This window comes from Cyanistes caeruleus, unplaced genomic scaffold (genome assembly GCF_971803275.1).
Source record: "Cyanistes caeruleus unplaced genomic scaffold, bCyaCae1.hap1.1 HAP1_SCAFFOLD_229, whole genome shotgun sequence".
NCBI lineage: Eukaryota > Metazoa > Chordata > Aves > Passeriformes > Paridae > Cyanistes > Cyanistes caeruleus.
The window spans coordinates 11,751-35,921 of NW_028256012.1; the positions used below are offsets into that span (position 1 = coordinate 11,751).

The following is a 24,171-nucleotide window of genomic DNA, read 5'->3' on the forward strand; positions in this document are numbered from 1 at the left end:
TTTACCCTCTCTGGTCCCTCCACTGTGGGTTCCTGGAAGCCCCCCCTGTCTGGATTGCTGTGGGTCAAGTTCGTATTGCTGTTCCCCGTCTCTGTCTGCTGGGGCTCCTGGCAAGCCAGGACGTTCCCCTTCTCTGGCCTCACCACTTTGGCATCCCAGGAGTCCTGCGTGGTCAGCACTGTTTGGGCTCCCTGGTTCAGGCTCCTGGGGTATCCCTGGGCCCCCTTGTCCATGCTCCCAACATCTGGGGGGCTTCGGGAGCACCCCCAGCTCTGGCACTGCCCGTTTCTTCTGCCCCCATTGCCGCTTTCCCTGCCAGCCCCGCTGGTCTGGGCAATCTGGGAATGTCCCCAGAGCGGGACAGAAAGCTGCTCCAGCCCAGGCTCTTTGGACACCCTGGGCTCTCCTCTGGGGGCCCTGCAACACCCGCCAGTGGAACCTCGCCCTGCAAAGGAACCATTTTGGTGCTCCCTGCGGAGGCCAGAACTGAAACTTTGTTCCTTTGGCCTCGGGCCGGAGACCCCCGGGCTGTTTTCTGCACACACTTCCAGCCCCCAGCGCTTGCTGCAGCCGCTCCCTGCAAATGTCCCACTGCCAGGGCCCTGGCCTTGCTGTCACCCGCTGGGGCTGGCCATGAACACAGCTCCTGCACTTGCATTTCCAGCTGCTGTGCACCCAGAGCTGAGGGATCTGCAGCTGCCTGAATGCAAAACCTGGCAGAGGAGCCTCTCTCCAGGGGGAAATCTCCCCCTCCTGAGCCAGCCCGTGGCAATGCTGCCATTCTCTGCTGCTGCTGCTGCTGCTGCTGGGGCACTCGGGGCTCTGGCCGAGCAGGAAAGGTGACCCTGAGCCAGGAGCTTTCCTTGGCTGCAGCAAAGCCTCGGTGCACAAAGACCTTCCCGGCGCTGTGCTTGTTTGTTTTTAATAAATTAACTCCCCCAGTGAGCTGTGGGCAGAGCTGTGTAACTGTGTGTGACACTTGTCTGTGGCACTGTGGGGGTGGCCAAGGGCACCTTCCCCGAGCTGTGTGCAGAGGAATCCACAGCAGCCCAGGCCGGGGGTGCTCAGTGGCCGCTCAGTTCCGCTGACTGGACGCGGCTCTGGCCGCTTCCCTTGGAGCATCTCCAGGGAGGGAACGCTGGGGCTGCTGGCCCGGCTGTGCTGGCACTGCCAGGGGAACGCTGGGGCTGCTGGCCCGGCTGTGCTGTCACTGCCAGGGGAACGCTGGGGCTGCTGGCCCGGCTGTGCTGTCACTGCCAGGGGAACGCTGGGGCTGCCCCGCTCCTGCCCCACCCCATCAGCTCTGCCAGCGCCTCCAGGGGACACAAAGGCTGAGCCAAAGGGTGAGAGTTGCACAAGGGGCTGAGCTGGCATCTGGACCCATTGGGATCATGGAGTGCAGCCCCCGGCCCTGCACAGACACCCCAACAATCGCAGCCTGTGCATCCCTGGCAGCGCTGGCCAAAGGCTCCTGGAGCTGCGGCAGCCTCGGGGCCGTGCCCATTCCCTGGGGAGCCTGGGCACTGCCCCAGCCCCCTGGGGGGGAAGAAGCTTTTGCTCATCTCCAGCCCAGCCCTGCCCTGGCCCAGCTCCAGCCGTTCCCTCGGCTCCTGTCCCTGCTCACCTGGGCAGAGATCAGAGCTTGCCCACAGAAGCTGTGGCTGCCCCTGGATCCCTGGAAGTGTCCAAGGCCAGGTTGGATGGGGCTTGGAGCAGCCTGGGATAGTGGAAGGTGTCCCTGCCATGGCAGGGTGTGGAATGAGATGAACTTTAAGGTCTCTTCCTAGCCAAGGCATTCTGTGATTCTGTGATTTGGGGAGAAATGCTGAAGCTCTGGCTCAGCTTTATCTCAGCAAATGTCTGGAGCCAGCAGCAGCCATGGGTGGGATCATCTCCTCCTCCCTCTCGCTGTGGCTGTAACTCACCCAAGGGCAGTGTCATAAATGAAATTGAAATTTGGATGACTAGGGCTATTGGGTTAACAGCAGTTTAATAACAAGAAAAAAGATGATACAATTTAGTGAATTGAATGCAAGAATACAATTTAGTGGATTGAAGAGCAATTTGATATAGAAGGAATACAGTTTAGTAAAAGAGTACCATTTAGTGAATATATTCATATTCACTAAATTCACTATTCAATATTCGTATGTATGAATATATATGAATATAGCTTGCCAATATATATGATTAAAGCATGAGCAAAACTGACAGAGGTACGGAGAGGGCTTCTCACCTCACCTTCTATACAAAAGAAAGCAATTCAAACTAAACTTATATACTCTATGCTCATATATATTCATTCATGTTACTCCTGAGTCTCCTCCAATTTCTGATTCTATAATTTTACATCACAATTCTTCATGGTGCATGCTTCACTTGTTGCTCAGGGGTCTTCAGTCTTCTTTTGGTGGTATTTTGGATGAAGGCTTACACTCATTCTCATTGTCCTCTGGATAACCTCACAGGCTGTGTGTGTGTCCCAAGCGTTGTGTTATGTAAGTAAGCATTGTGCTCCACTAATTAGTCTTATATTTTATAATTTTCAGGCCCTATGCCTAAAGTCGTTCCAACTTTATCCATCTCAAGGTCGATTTTGTCTTAGGATATTTCTTATCTCAAAACTACATCCTGTATCTTAACATTTAACGTGTAACATCTGTAGAGGGGGTACATCTGCCTTGTAACACCAATTCCCTTGATTGCTTCTAATAATAACTTTCCAAATAGTTATAATTTAGTTAGCACAAATCATTTCCATTTATTACAGGAGGGTGTGAAAACAGGAGCATTGTTTGGTGTGGCCTCCTCTCTGCCTTTCACACCTTTCAGTGCTTTGAGCCAGCCAAGAGCTTTCTCCAGGAGTGCAATGAAGCAGCTATTCCTGCTCCCAGCTCTGGCTCTTCCCAGTCTCTGCCCCTGCCAGGTTTTGTCCCTCTTGCTGTGCCCTCTGTTCCCCCAGGGGGCTGCCCCAGGCTGAGGGATCAGATGCAGGCACTGCTGCTGCTCCCTGGGGACCAGCCCCAGTTTGGTTGTTGCTGTCAGTGCCAGCAGAAGCGGTGGCTGGAGCAGCGGGTGCTGACAGTGGCCCAAGGCCCGGGGCTGGAGGGGTCCCTGGGCTGGGGCTGGGAGGGAGCTGCCCCTTGTTCTCCCTCTGCCTCCCGCAGAGCTGGGCCGGGCACAAGTGGGGCAGCAGAGCCAACAGGGAGCCTGCGAGTCTCTTCCAGCCGTGCCTGCTCAGAGTTTGGCCTTGGAGCTTCAGGTGGGCAAAGGCAGCTGCTGTGCTCCCTCTGCGTGTGCCCGTGTTCAGCAGTGCTGCTCCATCAGTCTGTGCCCAGCAACGGGGAAAAGCCTCAGCCCTGCAGGGCCAGGAGCTGCCGGGCTCTGCCTGAGCAGCTCAGCCAGCGGGAAGGGAGCTGCTCCACACAGGAACCAGGAGCAAAGGACATGCCTTTTCTAGGACATGCTTTCTGTAAAAAAAAAACCAACAAAAACAAACAAAAAAACCCACAAAAAATATACATTAAAAAATATGAAAGATAAAAATTACCCTCAAATGTGTAGTGAAAAATCTTCTATAACACTGGAGTAATAAAGAGGTAACTGATCTTCTGAAAAAGAGAGCTCAGCTTTGATTTTAGTTCCTTGGTTTGTACACATGCTGGTGGAAAGGATCCATTAGCTGCCTTCCTTTACAGATTTGATGGATGATTTCCAATATTAAGATATTTTACACTGCATTAAAGGAATAGGAAATTGAAATACATGTTCTTCATGACTGTGTCTTGAATGTAAAAATTTTGCAGTTTGAAACTTGGACCTAAAGTGTTGCAAATGGAAGTGATAAATGCCAATGGACTGAGGGAATGCAGCTTTTCCTGTGGAATGTGCAGCACTCCAAGGACTTCCTCAGTGGGGCTGTGGGTGCTTGGAGCTTTGTCCTGTGCCACTCCGGGATGTCATGAAATGGGACTTCACCTGCCACCAGCCCAGGCCACGCTCTGCCACCCCAGCTCCTTGGACCTTGTGTCCCCAAAGAAGACACAAGGTGTTTCTGCTGCTCCACCTTTGCACAGATCCACAGAGAGCTGGGATTATCCCAAGTCTCGTGTCTCCATTGTGCCATATTCCTAAAGAACCAGCAGCCCATCCCGACGAATATGGTGAGTTATGTGGATGGTTGTCAGCTCCCTTTCCTGCCTAGAAATCCTGAAACTGCTTCTAAATGCTGTTCCCTTCAGCTCTTGGACACCTACTGACACAGAGCTGGGAAAAAAATGCCCTGGCCATGTCTAACAAGGTGAGTTCTGCCAAAGTGAGAGCTCTGTGGGAAATCTCTATCCATCCCTATCCTTTTAATATATCTGTACGTGGGGGTGTGCATGGATGTGTCTTGTATGGAAAGGAAGGAGTGTGCAAACAACGTGACTGACACTTTCACTCTCTGTGTTCATTCCATACTCATGGGTACCAAGATATTATGGAAACCTTTGCAAGGACAGACCTTCTGTCCATGGATACAGAGACATCCAAGAGCCCCTGGCACAGACAGACCCTTCTGTCCATGGATACAGAGACATCCAAGAGCCCCTGGCACAGACAGACCCTTCTGTCCATGGATACAGAGACATCCAAGAGCCCCTGGCACAGACAGACCCTTCTGTCCATGGATACAGAGACATCCAAGAGCCCCTGGCACAGACAGACATTGCTGCTCTTCAGCCACTGACAGGATGAGTCCCTGAGACTGGGGCTTGGCCTTCCTCGTGGTGAGGGGCATCAAGGAAGGCTGCAATGTGATGGAGACTGTGATGGGCTGGGAACTCACTGGGGGAAAGGAGGGAGCAGTTGTGAAGTAAAAGGCAGGTGTGGGGACAGAACTGTTCAGAGAAGGGCTGAGCTACAGCTTGAGCAAGATGAAAAATGTCATTTGGGGTCATCCCAGATGGATTTCATTTCAGAAGTTATGGAACAAGTTTAATTTTTGGGGGGTGTCATGTTTTCCTGTGGAGGTGGACACTCTGCAGACTTGAGCTGCATTGCCAAAATGCTCAAGTCTCTGCTGCAGGTCACAGCGTTTCTTCTTTGGCTGATCCCGGCCCGGTGCTGAGCCCAGCAGAGCCCTGGCAGAGCCCAGAGCAGCCTCAGCATCCGCAGAGCCCGGCTGCAAGGAGAGAAAGCAGAAACCGCCCGTCAGCTGAAGGCTCCTGTCCCCTTGTCCCAGCCAGCCGCGGTGCCCAGGCCATGCTGGCCGTGCTCAGAGCTGGGCCCAAAGCTGCCCATCACTGCTGCCTTGGGGAGCAGAGCAGGAGGGCAGGACATGTGCCCAGCCTGCAGCCAGCCACGGCAGATCCAGCCCCTCAGCAGCTGCCCAGAGCGGGATGCTCCTGTGCCCGCTGCCATCTCCCAAAAGCTCTTGTCCCAGCCATGCCAAGGAGATGAGGACCCACCTCACACCATCCGCTGCCACAAGAAAAGCTGGTCCCAAACGATGTCCTCAGTCTTCTCCAAGGGCACGGCCCATCCACGCCACAGCTGGTCCCAAGCACTTCCTGATCCAGACTGGACCCCACCTGGAACGCTTCCTTTAGAAAAACAAACAACAAATTAATGAAAATAGGTTACAGACAAAAAGGGGGAACAAGAAAAATGGTAAAAAATCTTATGTCTGTCAGGAGCTTGAGGAAGGCCCAACCCCTACATTCTGGGGAAAAACCCACCCATGGGTGAGGGAAGCCCATGCTTTCTCCCTTTCCCCCTGCACTGTCCCCCAAAATCACGGTGATCCCAAAGCAAAGCAGGGGAGTGGAGCAGCCCAAGCCCTTCCTTGCCTGCACAGCAAAGCAGCCGTGCTCAGGTTCTGGAGTCCCACCTGTGCTCCTGCCATGGGGGTTTGTTTGTGTCGGGCTGGCTGCCCCAGCTCCAGCCCGGGGCACGGTGGGTGCTGGGGGCTGTTGGCAGGGCCAGGATCCCACTCCCATTTCGTAACCACCCCAGCCCACGCCCCCAGCCCTGCCAAAAACCAGCTGGGCAGCCTCTGAGGAATCAGTTGCATCTGCCCCAGCAAAGGGGAAACCTTTGGTTCCCGGCCAATGCACAAATCTGGGAGCATCCCCCTGGGTCTGGACTTACCTGAAAATTCACTGTGGAGCCTGGCTTTGAAGAAGGTGCCAGAATCAAAGTCCATCATCGCCAGCTCCCGCTGGCCAGGTGGAGGAAGAGGTTGTCATCCTTGCTGCTGTCCTCCATGTCTCCAGCAGCAGCAGCAGCAGCCCCACCTGGTACAGCTTCTCCAGGGGCTCCTTCTTCCCTGGGGTGACACCAGGCTGTCAGGGTTCTGCCCAGGGCCCGGCTGTCAGTGAAGCAGGACAAGCAAAACCAGCTCAGATGGTGCCCACCAGTGCTGGGCAGAGCAGCTCAGCTCCAGCACAAGGGCTGTGTGTTCCCATTCCATGACCCCAGTGCAGTGACACAGGCAGGACAAAAAAGTCTGGGTTTCTTTGCTGCTGATTGCCAGGGCATGTGTGGAGCTGTAACTTACCAGGTCCCTGCATCACTGTGCCTGTGGCTCTCTCCCTTCTTCTAGGGCTGATGAATATCCTGCATCCAGGGATCACAGGACAGGTCTTCTAATGAGGGCCTGTCCAAGGAGTTCAGGGATAAACACCACCTGATCAGAATCTGGCAGTCTGGGGAGAGAAACCACAAACCACTGGTCAGTTGGAGAAGGCTCCTGTCTGCTTTGCCCCGCTATTGATTCCAGTGCCCAGGCCACGCTGGATGTGCTCAGAGCTGGGCCTAAACTTTCCCATCAATTCTTTGTTTTGGAGGAGAGCAGGAGAGCAGGACATGTGCCACCTCCTCAGCAGCTGCCAGAGCGGGATGCTCACGAGCCCGCTGCTGTCTCCCAACACTGGTGTTCCCCCCGTGCCCAGAGATGAGGATCCACCTTGGGAGAGCCGTTGTGGCAGCGGGAGCTGGCCCCATCTGATGTTCCTACCCCTCCTGAAAGGGTGCTCCCCGCAGACCATCTCGTGCAGCAGGATGCCCAGGGACCAGACGCTCGCTGCCTCGCCATGGTACCAGCCGAAGTCGTTCCATTCCGGGGGGCTGTATGACGGTGTTCCTATGGAATATGGATGGAGCTCATCAGGGGGATGCTGCTGCTCCCAGAGCCTGGCCCCAGCATCCCTGGGCATGTGGGGGCTGCCCCAGTGGCACATGGGGTGACCTGCTGCCCTCTCCCAGCACCTGGGACTTGGGTACAAACCTGGGGTTGGAAAAGAAGCCACTGGTGCTGGAAGAGGGCAGCAGAAACCCTGGCAAGGCCCGACCATGACACACAAAGGGAAATACCCACTCAGTGCTGGGGAAAAACCACACCCACATCCTCCCTGCTGGCATTGCCCAAAAAATATCTTGAACCAAGGCAAACCAGGTGAGCAGAGCAGTCCAAGCCCATTCTCACCTGCACACCAAACCAGCTGATGCACAGGTTCTGCCTCCCCCTCTCTTCTACACCCACCCATGGGGGGTTTTGTCAGGCTGGCTGCCCCATCCCCAGCCCCAGTCCTGGGCAGAGTGGCAGGCAAAGGCTGCCAGCAGGGCTGGAAGATGGGTCCCCACCCAGCTCTGCTCAGAAGCAACTTGGCTGAAGACTCAATGCTGTGACTGGCAGCCAAAGGGAGAATCCCTGCTGCCACACCCAGGTTGGGCCAGGAGATGCCAGGACCAGGAGATGCCAGGACCAGGATCACCACCCCTGTGTGGGCTCACCTGCAAATTGAGTGTAGGCTGTGTCCTGCAGGTAGGTGCCACAGCCGAAGTCGATCAGTTTTGCCTCGCCGGTGTCCAGGTCTACCAAGACGTTCTCCGGTTTGATATCTCGGTGCAGGACCCCGCAGCTGGTGCAGTGCCGCACGGCCGCCAGCACCTGCTGGAACAGCTCCCGCGCCTCTTCCTCGGACAGGAACCTCCGTGCCCGAATGAAACGCCGCAGGTCCTGACACCGCTCCAGGCGCTCCAGCACCATCACGATGGTGTTGGGGAGCTCAAACCATTCCAGCAGCTGCACCACACCGGGGAAGCCTGTGGACACCTTGTCCAGCAGCACTATCTCCAGGGGTGCGCTGGTGCCGTCGGGCTGCGGGAGGAGCACGGTGCCGTCAGTGGGGCTGAGGCCGTGCCAGGGCTCGGGAAGCCCTCAGCCAGCCCGGGATGCTCTGTGCCCTCCGCTGGCCCCACGCCCGCTCTCCCTCCAGGTGTCCTGGCGGCTCCCACCCTGCCGGGCCCCGGCTCATCCCCGCCCGGCACGGCCCGGCTTCTGCCGCTGGCCCCGCTCACTCACCAGCTCGCCCCAGTGCCGGACGCGGTTCCGTGGCACCTTTTTGATGGCCACCTGCAAGCCAAAGGGAACAGCGGATTCAGCTCACCGCCCACCGTGTCCAGCCCCATCCTCCTCCTCCGCCCCCTCCTCCTCCTCCGCCCGCCGCCGGCCCCTCTGCTCACCGGGAGTCCGTCCGAGAGCCGAGTGGCCGCAAAAACTCTGCCAAAGCCGCCGCGCCCCAGCAGTGACCCCACTCGGTAGCGCTGCTGCAGGGCCTGCTGCGCCTTCCCTGGGGAAGAGACGCGGCCGTCAGTGCTCGGCCCGGGGCCAGGAACGGCCCCCGAGCGCTCCCCGAGCTCCCCGGGCCGGGCACCCGCAGGCGTTCCCTCATTGGAACGCGACAGCGGCGGAGCTCGGGCCGGGGAAGCCGCAGCGGAGGCGGCGGCAGCGGCCGCACCGCCTGTGTCCTCCGCGGGCCCCGGGAGGAGCCGGGGCCGGGGCCGGGGCCGGGGCCGGGGCCGGGGCCGGGGCCGGGCCCGGGGCCGGGGTCGGGGTCGGGGTCGGGGTCGGGGCCGGGGACGGGGCCGGGGCCGGGGCCGGGGCCGGGGCCGGGGCCGGGGCCGGGGCCGGGGCCGGGGGCGGACCGGGGGCATGGCCCGGGTGGGCACGGGGAGAGGGAACCTGGAAGAGAAGGGGACACAGGAAAAGGGCGACGGGGATGGGGTGCGGGACAGTGGGAGAGGGAGAGGAGAGACAGAAAATTGATAAAATCGCTTCTTTCTCTGCTTCTGCCGCCGCTGCTGCCGCCGCTGCCGCTGCAACTGAAGCCCCGGGGCCGTTTGTCCCCGTGTCCGTTTGTCCGTTGCCCGCTCGGCCCCGCCCCGAGCCCCGCGCTCCCCGGGCAGCCCCTGAGCCTGGCCAAACACGGCAACTTTGCCCTGCTGAGCCAAGAGCCAGAGTCTGGACTCCTGCACAGGGGCACAGCAATGCCCTTGGCTGCTGCTGTGCCTTGTCCCTGCTGAGGCTCAGACACCGTCTGAGCACATTCCCTGAATGCAGAATTTGTACCTGAGCCAAGCACTGCACTTGTGTCTCCAGCATTGCTTTCCAAGGAAAACAGGGCAAGGCAAACTGGCTATAGCTCAGGGTATTTTACAGTGTCTAAAACTTGCCAAGTCTCAGATCTTAGAGGTGAGAGCCATTTGGAATGAATGGGATGGAGAACAGTGCAAGATGGAAAAGGGAAACATAAAAATAGTGAATAGAGAAAAAAAATAGAGAAAAATAGAAAAAAAACATATTGTTCATTTCTTTGGATTTTATTTTCATTTCTTAAAAAAGCTGTTTCCATTTTCCCAGAATCTTCTCCCCAGCCCCGTCTGTTCTTTCCAAAAACCTGTCCTGGAGAACAAGGCGCAGCTCCTTGTGCCCCCAGCTGCAGCTTCTCTTGGCTTCCCACACTGTGAGTGCAGCACAACTCTTGCAGCAGAGCAGGACAAATGTTTGAAGAACTTGACAACTTGTTCTTTCTTTTCCTTGTGCACTGGGGAGTTGTGCCATTGGTGAGGTTTTCATTGTTCCTCTTCTACCCAAAGAAAACATGATGGGCTGCCAGGAATTGTTGGGGAATACAAGCCTGGCTGAATGTGGAGAAAGAATCTCCAGAGCCTGCAGCCAGCAGTGGAGAGCTCATCATTCCAACAGCCCCATGGACATCTGGAAAGTGATCTGGAACATGCAGATGGGCTGACAGAGGGAGTTTGTTTCTGTGTTCAGTTGAGATGATTCTACATCTCTTGCACTGGGAGGAATCAAGAGCACAATCAGGTGATGATAAGCAGCAGAACATGATAAGCTGGACCTGTCAGTGGATGAGAGAAAGAATGTGAAAAGGAGAAATGCAGGGAATGACTTGGTGAACTTTGTGTGTAAGAAGGGTCATTTTTTCCTAATAATTCCCAATTCATTCCCTTTGCTTTTATCCTTTTAACAAGGCCAATTGCATCTCAGATTCCCAATGAAATGAGAACCCTGAGCTTGTGGAGCTGCCTGAAAGGTGCCCTGTTCCTTTTTCTTCTGCTGCTCAGAAGAAACAATGAAGCGAGTTGGGAAGTTCTGGTATTTCTTTCTCCTGGAGGATTTTTTCATTTTATTTGCCACTGCAGAGGCAATTTCTGTGATGGCCTCTGTCAGTTGATTCTATTTCAGCAGCAGCAGCAGCAACAGGGCTCTGTTTGAGCACTGCAAATGTGACCTGTGTGGCTTTAATTCCCCTCGACTTAGTGCTCAGGGACTTGGGAGCATTTTGATCTCTAGTGATCATGATGCCTGAAACAAAAATCCTGAGTTCCTTGTGACAAAAGCACAGTGGGTAGCACTGATTGAAAGAGGCAATTGCAGCTGTACTGCTAAAATTCAAGTGGCAAGCAGAAGAGGGGCAAGAGCAGCCGGGATCTACAACTGCCAGGACAATTGTAAATTAAATAATTTTGTGGGACTTCTCTGCAATTTTGTGGGATTTTTCTGGAATTCTGTGGGATTTTGAGAAAATTTAAATAATTTTGTATTTTTCTGGAATTTTGTGTTATTTTTCTTGAATTTTATGGAATTTAGTGGAAATCTGAGGAGATTTTGCGGGATGTTTCTAGAATTTAGTGGGGGTTTGAGAAGATTTAGGGAATTTTCTGGGATTTTTCTTAGATTTTGTGGGATTTTTCTTCGTTTTTCTGAGATTTTTCTTAGATTTTGTGGAAATTTGTGGAGATTTTGTGAGACGTTTCTGGAATTAGTTGGGGTTTTGGGAAAATTTAGGCAATTTTGGGAAATTTTTCTGGAATTTTGTAAGACCTTTCTTGATTTTTGTGGGATATTGAGGAGATTTTATGAAATGTTTCTGGAATTTTGAGGGGTTTTGAGGAGACAAGAAGAACTTGGTGAGGGATTTTTCTTAGAATTTGTGGAATTCATTGGAGATTTTGTACAATTTCCCTGGAATTTTCTGGAATTTTGAGAAAATTGAAAGAATTGTGTGGGATTTTTCTGCAATTTTTTGGATTTTCTCTTGAATTTTGTAGGATATTGAGAGGATTTTTTAAGGTTGATGTGGAATTTTGAGGGATTTTGAGAAGACATGAAGAATTTTGATGTATTTTCTTGAATTTTGTTAAAATTTGTGGGGATTTTGTGGGTTGTTTCTGCAATTTTTAGAGGTTTTCAGAAAATTTCTGCAATTTTGTGGGATTTTTCTGGAATTTTGTGGGATTTTGTGTACACTCGAAGAATTGTGAGGGATTTTTCTTAGATGTTTTGGAAATTTCTGTAGATTTAGTGGGATGTTTCTGAAATTTGGTAGGGTTTTGGGAAGATTTAGGAAATTTTGTAGGATTTTTTCTAGAATTTTGAGGGAATTTGATGAGACTTGAAGAATTTTGTGGGATTTTACTTAGATTTTGTGGAAATTTTTGGCGATTTGGTGGGATGTTACTGGAATTTGGTGGGATTTTGAGAAGATTGCAGCAATTTTGTGGGAATTCTCTGCATTTTTGTGGTATTTTTCTGCAATTTTGTAGGATATTGAAAAGATTTTGTGGGAGTTTTTTGGAATTTTGAGGGATTTTGAGGAGACATGAAGAATTTTGAGGTATTTTCTTAGATTTTCTGGAAATGTGTGGGGATTTGGTGGGATGTGACTGGGATTTGGTGCGGTTTTGAGAAGATTTCTGCAATATTGTGGGACTTTTGAATTTTGTGAGATTTTGTGAAGACTTGAAGAATTGTGAGGGATTTTTCTTAGATTTTGTGGAAATTTGTGGAGATTTGGTGGGATGTTTCTGGAATTTGGTGGGGTTTTGAGAACATTTAATGAATTGTGTGGGATTTTTCTGGAATTTTGTAGGATATTCAGGAGATTTTGTGGGAGTTTTGTGGAATTTTGAGGGATTTTAAGGAGACATGAAGGACTTTGAGGAATTTTCCTAGGTTTTGTGGAAATTTGTGGGGGTTTTGTGGGATGTTACTGGAATTTGGTGGGGTTTTTAGAAGCTTTCTGCTGTTTTGTTGGAGTTTTTTCTGGAATTTTGTGGGATTTTCTGGAGACTTGAAGAATTATGAGGGATTTTTCTTAGATTTTGTGGAATTTTGTGGAGATTTGGTGGGATGTTTCTGGAATTTGCTGGGGTTTTGATAACATTTAATGAACTGTGTGGGATTTTTCTGCAATGTGGTGGGATTTTTGTTGAATTTTGCTGGATATTGGGGAGATTTTGAGGGAGTTTTCTTGAATTTTGTTGGATTTTGAGGAGACATGTAGAATTGTGAGGTATTAGATTTTGTGTTATTTTGTGGAGATTTTGTGGGATGTTTCTGGAATTTGCGGGTGTTTTCAGAACATTTAGGGAATTGTATGGGATTTTTCTCCAATTTGGTGGGATTTTTCTTGAATTTTGTTGGATATTGATGAGATTTTGTGGGAGTTAGGTGGGATTTTGAGGGTTCATGTGGAGACTTGAAGAATTACAAGGGATTTTTCTTAGCTTCTTTGGAAATTTTTGGAGATTTGGTGGGATGTTTCTGGATTTTGCTCGCATTTTCAGAACATTTAATGAATTGTTTGGTATTTTTCTGAAATATTGTGGGATTTTTCTTGAAGTTTGCAGGATATTGGGAAGATTTTGAGGGATTTTTTAATAATTTTGAGAGATTTAGAGGAGTCATGAAGGATTTTGAGGTATTTTCTTTGATTTTGTGGAAATTTGTGGGGATTTTGTGGGATGTTTCTGGAATTTGCTGGAGTTTTCAGAACATTTAATGAATTGTGTGGGATTTTTCTGCAATTTGGTGGGATTTTTCTTGAATTTTGTAGGATATTGGAGAGATTTTGTGGTAGTTTTGTGGAATTTTGTTGGATTTTGAGGAGACATGAAGAATTTTCAGGTATTTTTTAGATTTTGTGGAAATTTGTAGGAGATTTTGTGGGATAATTCTGGAATTTGGTGGGGTTTGAGAAAACTTTTGCAATTTTGTGATATTTTTCTTGAAATTTGTGGAATTCTGTGGAGACTTGAAGAATTGTGAGGGATTTTTCTGAAATTTTGTGGAGATTTGGTGGGATGTTTCTGTAATTTGGTAGTGTTTTGAGAATATTGAGGGAATTGTATGGGATTTTTCTTGAATTTTGTGGGATTTTGAGGAGACATGAAGAATTTTGAGGTATTTTCTTAGGTTTTGTGAAAATTTGTGGGGATTTTGTGGGATGTTACTGGAATTTGGTGGGGTTTTTAGAATCTTTCTGCAGTTTTGTGGGAGTTTTTTCTAAAATTTTGTGTGATTTTCTGGAGACTTGAAGAATTATGAGGGATTTTTCTTAGCTTCTTTGGAATTTTGTGGAGATTTGGTGGGATGTTTCTGGAATTTGGTTAGTTTTTTGAAAGATTTAGGGAATTTTGTGAGAATTTTTCTGGTGTCTTGAGGGGTTTTGGGGAGACTTGAAGAATTGTGAGGGATGTTTCTGAAATTTTGTGGAAATTTGTGGCGATTTGGTGGATGTTTCTGGAATTTGCGAATGTTTTGAGAACATTGAGTGAATTGTATGGGATTTTTCTGGAATTTTGTGGGATTTTTCTTGAATTGTATAGGATATTGAAGAGATTTGTAGGAGTTTTGTGGAATTTTTAGGGATTTTGAGGAGACATGAAGGATTTTGAGGTATTTTCTTAGATTTTGCTGGAAATCTGTTGGGGTTTTGTGGGATGTTTCTGGAATTTGGTGGGGTTTTGAGAATCTTTCTGCAATTGTGTGGGATTTTTCTTGAATTTTGTGGGATTTTGTAGACACTTGAAGAATTCTGAAGGATTTTTCTTAGATTTTGTGCTATTTTGTGTGGATTTGGTGGGATGTTTCTGGAATTTGGTGGGGTTTTCAGAACATTTAGGGAATTGTGTGGGATTTTTCTGCAATTTTGTGGGATTTTTCTTGAATTTTGTAGGATATTGGGAAGATTTTGTGGGAGTTTTGTAGAATTTTGTGGGGTTTTGTGGAGACTTGAAGAATTGTGATGGATTTTTCTTAAATTTTGTGGTATTTTGTGGGGATGTGGTGGGATGTTTCTGGAATTTGCTGGGGTTTTCAGAACATGTAATGAACTCTGGGATTTTTTTGCAATTTGGTGTGATTTTTCTTGAATTTTGCAGGATATTGGAATAATTTTGAGGGAGTATCGTAGAATTTTGAGGGATTTTGAGGAGACTTGAAGAATTTTGAGGTATTAAGTTTTCTGGAAATTTATGGGGGTTTTGTGGGATGTTACTGGAATTTGGTGGGGTTTTGAGAAGCTTTCTGCTATTTTGTTGGAGTTTTTTCTGGTATTTTGTGGGAATTTCTGGAGACTTGAAGAATTGTGAGGGATTTTTCTTAGATTTTGTGGAATTTTGTAGAGATTTGTTGAGATTTTTCTGGAATTTGCTGGGGTTTTCTGAACATTTAATGAATTGTATGGTATTTTTCTGAAATTTTGTGGTATTTTGTGGAGACTTGAAGAATTATGAGGGATTTTTCTTTGCCTCTTTGGAATTTTGTTGAGATTTGTTGGGATATTTCTGGAATTTAGTTGGGTTTTGGGAAGATTTAGGGAATTTAGTGAGATTTTTTTCTGGAATCTTGAGAGATTTTGAGGAGACTTGAAGACTTTTGTCGGATTTTTTCTTAAATTTTGTGGAAATCTGTGGTTTTGTGGGATGTGACTGGAATTTGGTGGAGTTCTTTTGTACTCTTGTGGAATTTTATGGTATTTTGTGGAATTTTGAAGAGACGTGAAGAATTTTGTGGGATTTTTCTTAGATTTTGTGGAATTTTGTGGACATTTTGTGGGATGTTTCTGGAATTTGCTGGAATTTTGAGAACATTTAATGAATTGTGTGGAATTTTTCTGCAATTGGGTGGGATTTTTCTTGAATTTGGTAGGATATTGGAGAGATTTTGTGGTACTTTTGTAGAATTTTGAAGGATTTTGAGAAGACATGAAGAATTTTCAGGTATTTTTTAGATTTTGTGGAAATTTGTGGGGATTTTGTGGGATATTTCTGGAATTTGGGGGGGTTTGAGAAGATTTTTGCAATTTTGTAGGGTTTTACTTGAATTTTGTGGAATTTTGTGGAGACTTGAAGAATTGTGAGGGATTTTTCTGAAATTTTGTGGAAATTTGTGGAGATTTGGTGGGATGTTTCTGCAATTTGGTAGGGTTTTGAGAACATTGAGGGAATTGTATGGGATTTTTCTGGAATTATGTGAGATTTTTCTTGAATTGTATAGGATATTGAGGAGATTTTTGGGAGTTCTGTCGGATTTTGAGGGATATTGAGGAGACATGAAGAATTTTGAGGTATTTTCTTAGATTTTGTGGAAATTTGTGGGTGTTTTGTGGGCTGTGACTGGAGTTTGGTGGGGTTTTGAAAACATTTAGGGAATTGTATGGGATTTTTCTGGAATTTTGTGGGATTTTTCTTGTATGTTGTAGGATTTTGAGTAGAGTTGAAGAGTTATGAGGTATTTTTCTTAGATTTTGTAGAATTTTGTGGAGATTTGGTGGGGTGTTTCTGAAATTTGGTGGGTTTTTCAGAACATTTAATGAATTGTGTGGGATTTTTCTGCAATTTGGTGGCATTTTTCTTGAATTTTGCAGGATATTGGGGAGATTTTGTGGGAGTTTTGTGAAATTTTGAAAAGACATGTCGTATTTTGAGGCATTTTTCAGTTTTTGTGGAAATTTCTGGGCATTTTCTGGGTTGTTTCTGGAATTTGTTGGGATTTTGAAAAGATTTCTGCAATTTTGTCGGATTTTTTCTGGAATATGGAGGGATTTTGTGGAGACTTGCAGAATTTTGTGGGATTTTTCTGAATTTCTGTGGAAATTTGTGGTGATTTGGTGGGATGTTTCGTGAATTTGGAGGGATTTTGTTGTCGTGTTGTGGAATTTTCTGGTATTTTTTGGGCTTTTGAGGAGACTTGAAGAATTGTGAGGGATTTTTCTTAGTTTTTGTGGAATTTTGTGGCGATTTGGTGGGATGCTTCAAGAATTTGCTGGGGTTGTTAGAACATTTAATGAATTTTGTGAGATTTTTCTTAGATTTTGCAGGATATTGGGGAGATTTTGTGGGAGTTTTGTGGAATTTTAAGGGATTTTGAGGAGACTTGAAAAACTGTGAGGGATTTTTAAGATTTTTTTGAAATTTGTTTAGATTTTCTTGAATGTTTTTGGAAATTACTGGGGCTTTTGAGAAGATTTCTGGAATTTGGTGGGATTTTTCTTGAATTTTGCAGGATATTGAGGAGTTTTTGTGGGAGTTTTGTGGAATTTTGAGGGATTTTGAGGAGACTTGAAGAATTTTGAGGTATTTTCTTGATTTTGTGGAAATTTATTTAGATTGTCTGGGATGTTTCTGGTATTTGGTCGGGTTTTGGGAAGATTTCTGCAATTTTGTGGGATTTTTTCTGGAATGTTGTGGGATTTTGAGGAGACTTGTAGTATTTTGTGGGATTTTTCTGAAATTTTGTGGAAATGTGTAGAGATTTTGTGGGATGTTTCTGGAATTTGGTAGGGTTTTGGGAAGATTTAGGGAATTTTGTGAGATTTTTTTTCTGCAATCTTGAGAGATTTTGAGGAGACTTGAAAACTTTTGTGGGGTTTTTTCTTAAATTTTGTGGAAATTAGTGGGGATTTTGTGGGATGTGACTGGAATTTGGTAGGCTTTTGAGAACATTTATGGAATTGTGTGGGATTTTTCTGCAGTATTGTGGGATTTTTCTTGAATTTTGCAGGGTATTGGGGAGATTTTGTGGGAGTTTTGTGGAATTATGAGGGACTTTGAGGATACATGAAGAATTTTGAGGTATTTTCTTAGATTTTGTGGAAATTTGTGGGTGTTTTGTGGGATGTTCCTGGAATTTTGTAGAGTGTTGGGACAATTTCTGCAATTTTGTGCATTTTTTTTCATGAATTTTGTGGGATTTTGTGGAGACTTGAAGAATTTTGAGGGATTTTTCTTGATTTTGTGGATTTTTTTGGAGATGTGGTCGAAAGCTTCTGGAATTTTGTAGGGTTTTGGGAAGATTTAGGGATTTCTTTTTTATGTTTTTGCAATTTTGTTTGATTTTTTTGCAATTTTGTGGGATTTTGCAAAAGTTTAAACAATTTTCTGGATTTTTTCTGCAATCTAGAAGGATTTTTAGGAGACTTGAATAATTTTGAGGGATTTTTCTTAGACTTTGTGGAATTTTGTGGAGAATTGTTTTTATGTTTCTGGAATTTGCTGGGGTTTTCAGTACATTTAGGGAATTGTGTGGGATTTTTCTTGAATTTTGTAGAATTTTTCTGGAATTTTGTCAGAATTTCCTTGAAATTTGTTGTTTCTGGAATGTTGTGGGATTTTCTGGAATTTTGTGGAATTGTCTGGATTTTTTTGGATTTTGACGAGTATTGAAGGATTTTGTGGAATGTTTCTAGAGTTTTGTGGGATGTGTTTGGAATGTGGTAAAATTTTCTGGAAATTGGAGGAGATTTGGTGGGATGTTTCTGGAATTTGGTGGGGTTTAAAGAAGATTTAGGGAATTTCGTAGGGTTTTACTGGCATTTTGTGGGATTTTTCTGGAATTTTGTGGAAATCGGGGGAGATTTTGTGGGATGTTTGAGAAATTTGGTAGAGATTTTAGAAAATTTAAAGAAATTTGAGGGATTTTTTTGGAATGTTGTGGGATATTTCTGTAATTTTGTGGGGTTTTTTTTGAATATTTTGTAAATTGGAGGAGATTTTGTGGGACGTTTCTGGAATTTGGTTAACATTTAGAAGATTTAGGGAATTTTGGGGGATTTTTCTAGAATTTTGTGGGGTTTTTTCTAGAATTTTATGGATTTTTGAGGAAATTTAAAAAATTTTCTGGGTTTTTTTCTTGAATTTATGGGATTTCTTTGGAATTTTATGGAATTTTTCTTGAATTTTGTGGGATTTTGAGAAGACGTGAAGGATTTTGTGGGATTTTTCTTAAATTTTGTTGAAATTTTGGGGGATTTTGTGGGATGTTTCTGGAATTTGATAGGGTTTTGGGAAGATTTAGGGAATTCTTTGATGTTTTTTGGAATATTGTGGATTTTTTTTGGAATTTTGTAAGATTTTGAGAACATTTGGGGCAATTTTCATGAAGATTTTGATTAATAAAATAGAAAAAAAAGGGTTAAAACTGATGAAATTTCGGTTAACAAAGGTTAAAAGCAAAACCATCCAAAGGGACCTGAATTCCGCGCTAAATGCGCATGGTTTGGCCTAACATCAGCCAAATGGGGTTAAAATCATCCCAAGGGGTCCAATTGCAACCAGAAGGGCATAAAAATGCCCAAACTGGTGTAAAACCCACTCCAAATGGCCTAAAAACACCCTTGGATCTCCCAAATGGGTGCAAGATCCACCCTGAAAGTCGCTGGTTTTGCCTCAAATCACCCAGAGGGCCCCAGCATCCCCCAGCCTGGCCTGAAACGCCCAAAAGGGACCTGAAATCACCCAAAAAGGGCTCGGTTCGAGCGGCACCGGGACTGGGAGCGAGACCGAGATCGAGACTGAGACCGGGACTGAGACCGGGCCTGAGACTGGGACTGAATCCGGCACCGGCACCGAGAGCGGCACCGCTCCGGGACCGGGACTGAGACCGGGACCGGCACCGCTCTGGGATTGAGATCGACACCGGGACCGGAATCGGCTCCGGGAGTGCCCCGGGACTGCTCCGAGACTGAGAGCGAGGCCAGCACAGGGACTGGGATCAACACCAGGAGTGATCCGAGACCGAGACTGAGACCAGAACCGGGATCAGCTCCGGGATCACTCCTGGAGCAGCACTGGGATCAGCACCGGGATCACTCCTGGAGCAGCACTGGGATCAGCACCGGGATCACTCCTGGAGCAGCACTGGGATCAGCACCGGGATCACTCCTGGAGCAGCACTGGGATCAGCACCGGGATCACTCCAGGACCAGCACTGGGATCAGCACCGGGATTGCTCCAGGACCAGCACTGGGATCAGCACCGGGATCACTCCTGGAGCAGCACTGGGATCAGCACTGGGATCACTCCTGGAGCAGCACTGGGATCAGCACCGGGATCACTCCAGGACCAGCACTGGGATCAGCACCAGGATCACTCCTGGAGCAGCACTGACACTGGGACAGGAACTGCTCCGAGGCCCAGACTGAGACCAGGACTGAAACCAGCACTGGCACCAGCACTGAGACCGGCACCGCTCTGGGACCGAGACCGGGACTGAGAGTGAGATGGAGACAAAGACTGGGACTGGGAGCGCTCTGGGTCCGACACTTGGGACCACCACAGCTCCGGGACAGAGATCGACACCGGGACCGGAATCAGCTCTGGGATCGCTCCAGGACCACCGCGTTCACTCCGGGCAGTTTTGGCCCTGCCCCCAGGTGAGACTGGGGAGGGCTGGGAGGGATTGGGAGAGAACTGGGAGGGAACTGGGAGGGAGCCCTGGGCAAGGCGGGACCGCCTTGGTTCGCATCATTCCAGTGCAGCCATCCCGGTCCATGTGATCCCAATCCCTGGTGCTGATCCATACGGTCCCGGTCTGTGCAATCCCAGTCTGGGCAATCCCAGTCTGTGCAATCCCAATCTGTGCAATCCCAGCCCATGGATCCCAGTCTGTGTGGTCCTGCATGGCACACACTCCAAGAGTCTGGAATTCCAGTTGCCAGCAAGGAAAAGATGTTCCTGCCCTTGAAGGCAAAGCTCTTGAGAAAGGGCCGAGAGCCAAGTGCAGCAAGATCTTACAGTGACATTTCCCTGCCAGCCCCCAGAACTTCACTCATGCTTGTTGTAGCTCCTGGATTGGGAATTAAATCAGGGCAGGGTCTCTGGTGGGAGCTGCCCTGGGTGCAGGGAGACACTGATGTCAGCGTTCAGGAACACACATAATCACAGATTGATTATATGCAGGTGCTTTATTGAAGCACACGGGAACTCGAGGTATCAGCAACCCAAATCTAGCTCCATCATCTTTGTCCAAAGTGCACATATTTATACAATTTCAGCTGTAGCAGTAATCACTGTAACAACCTTATCAATATTGCCTCATTAATATTGCTTGATTAGCTTTATCAATATTGCTTCATGAGAGTTAGCTCGTCCTTGTACGAACATGTACGAATCTTATCTCTGGGTGGGTATCTTGGAATCCCCAAGTACCAGTTCCTGTTACCGTAAACATTTCAGCTTGTTAGACCATCCCCAATACCAGACATTCTTGTGGCCTACTTCTACATGGTTTTAAGAAACATTTTCAGAAACATTTAACCCCAGAGTAACAAGGGTTTCACTGCTGTGGTGTCACAGAGAGGGGAACACTGGGGCTGTCACTGCTGTGGTGTGTGATAGATTGACATTTAAGAAAAAAAGACGAACAGCTAAGGATGTTAAGGTTGCTGGAGGCTGATGGGAGTTTTTTCTCCTGGCCTATAACTGGTCATTTCCAAGAACTGACAGTAGTTTTGCCCATTGAAAAGTGACATCAACCTGTGAACATCACCCTTTAAATCTTAAGCCTGGGAATTTCTCTTTCTCTTTGGTTTCTGGCTTTTGAAGAGGTAACAGGGCTCTGGTTCATCCTCTTCCCCCGGAACAGGACAAGGCCGCAGGGGGAGCGGGGCTGGCCTGAGTTCTGCGGTTCCTGGCAGGGGATGGAGACTGTGAAGTGACAGGAGCCCCTTCCCAGAGGGAAGTACTCCCATCTGTCCTACTGGTCTGGCCTTAATGTAAATCTTTGAGTTGATCAAAGGGTCATTGCTAAACAAAACCTTGGTTTTGCCTGCTGACATTGCTGGTCAGGCAGTGTCCCAGGAGATGCTCTTGATGGTTGCCTCTTTTCCTGGGCATGGCACTGGAGGAGGTCCAGGCCCAGGTGATGCCACTGAAGGAAATGTGCCCTCAGCCCAGGGATGCTCAACACAGACTCCCCCAGCCCCTCGGGGCCCTGCCTCTGGTCACAGCAGCCCCTGCCTGGCTCCTGCCACCCACACTCTGGTCAGCCCTGCCTGCTCCTGGACATGGAGCTCAGCCAGGGCTGGTGCTGTGTGGGCTTTGCTGGTGGTACCAGCCGGACACTGGGGTGAGAGCTCCATCTCTTTATTGGAACAGAAGAGCTGTGCTGGGCCCTGCCCTGGCAGGAGGGACCCACCTTCAGTCCAGGCCACAGAGCAGGGCGGGTCCCTTCAGGGACACAGGGCCGTGCTTTGGGTGGTGGCAGCATCTGCACAGCAGCAAGCTGGTAATGCAGCTGTGACAGGGACATCACGTATGGGCATGGAGATGTGAAATGTGTGGTGCAGGTGTCCCTGAGGGAGGTGTTTGGCCTTTCCTGTGAAGCTGCAGAGGGGAACCTGTTGAGAGAGGAGATGGCTGAGGCCCCAGCTGCAGCTGGCACACAGGGACCCTCCTGCACACTGCGAGATTCTCACTGTGCTCAAAGTTTCCCTCTGAAGACTGGGAGGTGAATGTGGATGGGCTTAGCAGCTGATCTGCAGGCCAAACAATTGAGGTAGCAAAAGGAGAAGTTGAGAAAATACAAGTTTATCCATAGCAAGGAAGAAAGCAAGGCAGTTAGCATGGAAACCAATAAAAAGGGATATAAGGGGTATTTGCAGTTGTAATAAATGGAATTGGTTTGTGCTAACTAAATTGTAACTGTTATTAAAGTTATTATTAGAAACAATCAAGAATCAGTGTTACAAAGCAGATGTACCCCTTTACAGATGTTACATGTCAAAATTAAGGTACAGGATGTAGTTTAGAAGATAAATGGTGTCTCAAGACCAAAACTGCCTTGAGATGGACCAAAATTAGAACAAATTTAGGCATTGGGCCTAAAGATTAGTAAACATAAAGCTAATTAATAGACTTACATAACACAATGCTCAGTATGTATGCACAAACCTGTAAGGTTATCCAAAGGACAACAAGGAAGAGGAGAAGCCTTCACCAAAAGACCACCAAAAGAAGACTGAAGACCCCCCTAACAACAACTGAGGCATGTGCTGTGAAGAAAAGTGATGTAAAGTCAGAAAAACTTAAAATAGGAGGGAACTTAGAGGAAACATTAAGGAATATGTATAAGCATACAGTATATAAGTTTAGCTTGAAGTGCTTTGTTTTGAACTTGAGGCAGGGTGGGAAGCCTCTGTACCCTGGTCAGTTTTGCTTATGCTTTAATCATACTTAATTACTAGCAGATTATTTATATAAATTTTAATTTTTATTAAACTGTATTATTTTACTAAACTGTATTCTTTTATAACACATTACTATTCAATTTAGTAAATTGTATTCATTTTTAATTAAACTGCCATTAACCCAAGGGACCTAGTTGTCAAAATTCTAATTTCATTTATAACAATATTTTAACAAAGAAGGCTGTTACAACAACATTTGTATTTACCAAACATGACACAACATGAGCTATATTAACAAAGAAGGCCCCTTACGGTGACAACATTCTACTGCTCAAACTGTAAAACATCTTTGTGTACTGATCAGGGGGTAACGATTTACTCTTTACAATCCTGATGCTGAATGTCTCCTGAGGAGGTCTGGTCAGGGAGAAGAATGAGCCCCTTGTGGGCTGCCCCTGTTTGGACAACCTGCTCCTCACCCCGAGCCTCAGCATGTCTGACATCGCCCAGCTGGGACTGACATCCCAAAACATTGAAAACATTTCTCTTTATAATTTTTCTTTATAATTAAAATCTAATTAATTAATAAAAATAAAATTTTATTTTTATAATACTATTATTCTGTATTTTTATAACCTAATTTTTATATTTATATAAAAGAATTGCTACGTTTTTAGCAACTAAAAACATTATCGGTCCTTGGTTCAAAGTAGCACATTTCCTTTCATTAATTAATTGACCACTATTTCTCCCTCTTTATGCTAATTACACATATTTTTAGTCCTTTGATCATCATTTTTATCATTTTCTCAGACAGGGTAAAAGGGGCCACTTTGGGGTCCATGGGGACTTTTCTGAGGAACATTTGGGGCAGTTTTGGGTCGGGGGACGGAACTTAGAGAGAACTTGGGGGTCTGGAGGACACATGGGGAGCCGGGAGGGCATTTGGAGCGGCATTTAGGGATTCTGTGAGACAATTCGGCGTTCGGGGGAGCACTTGGAGGTCCAGGGGGGCACTTGGAGGTCAGGGAGGGGAATCTGGGGGCCCTTCGGGGTCCGGGCGGGCACTTGCGGGGCTGTAACGGGGAATCTCTGGGTCGCGGGGGATGATGGGAGTTGTAGGCGCCGGTATAATGAGGCTTAATGGCGCCGCGGAGCATCACGGGAGTTATAGGCGCAGCTCCAATAGGTTCCGGTAAGGCGCGGGGCATGACGGGAGATGAAGTCCCGCCCGGAATAGCGCTCTATGGGCGCCGCGGAGCATGATGGGAGCTGTAGTCCCGGAAGTGGCTCCGAAGGCGCGTTCGGCGGTGTGGGGAAGCGCTTGGAGAAGACTTCTGCGTCCGAGCTGCAGGTGCTCTGGGCGAATGTACACGGCTCGGGAGCACTTGGGGGGAACCTGGGGAGCTGTGACCGGGCTCTTTAGGGCGCGGGGCACGGCAGGAGGTTTGGGCGCGGAACTGTGTTGTGGGATGATGGGAGATGAATTCCCAGGAGTGGCTGGAAGGGGAATCTGTGGGGTCGGGAGCATTCAGCGATCCAGGGACACTTTGGGGGGCCTCGAACGGGCACTGAGGGGGCACTCGGGGATCCTGAAGGGTCTGGGGGACACATGGGACATATGGGGGGC

General features: G+C 47.7%; 1 protein-coding gene across 1 annotated transcript; it reads right to left on the reverse strand.

The window, feature by feature from the left end:
• Positions 1-1,972: 1,972 nt before the first annotated feature.
• LOC147645561 (serine/threonine-protein kinase pim-1-like) lies at positions 1,973-9,143 on the reverse strand. Its single transcript, XM_086874461.1, has 8 exons — positions 8,509-9,143; positions 8,348-8,398; positions 7,777-8,143; positions 7,001-7,126; positions 6,542-6,689; positions 6,133-6,352; positions 5,451-5,585; positions 1,973-5,164 (listed from the first exon to the last, which is right to left on the reverse strand). Exons 1-5 carry the CDS (start codon positions 8,977-8,979, stop codon positions 6,583-6,585), a joined length of 1,122 nt encoding a protein of 373 aa, XP_086730587.1. The 5' UTR covers positions 8,980-9,143; the 3' UTR covers positions 1,973-5,164; positions 5,451-5,585; positions 6,133-6,352; positions 6,542-6,582.
• Between the last annotated feature and the right edge of the window lie 15,028 nt (positions 9,144-24,171).

Excerpts from the sequence above, each read along its gene's own strand:
- LOC147645561 (XM_086874461.1), bottom strand. The coding sequence starts at position 8,979 with ATGCCCCCGGTCCGCCCCCGGCCCCGGCCCCGGCCCCGGCCCCGGCCC. Across the intron at positions 8,399-8,508 it reads GGCTCTCGGACGGACTCCCG|GTGGCCATCAAAAAGGTGCC; the intron begins GTGAGCAGAGGG and ends TTTGGCTTGCAG. Across the intron at positions 6,690-7,000 it reads GGAGCACCCTTTCAGGAGGG|ACTGCCAGATTCTGATCAGG; the intron begins GTAGGAACATCA and ends TTCTCTCCCCAG.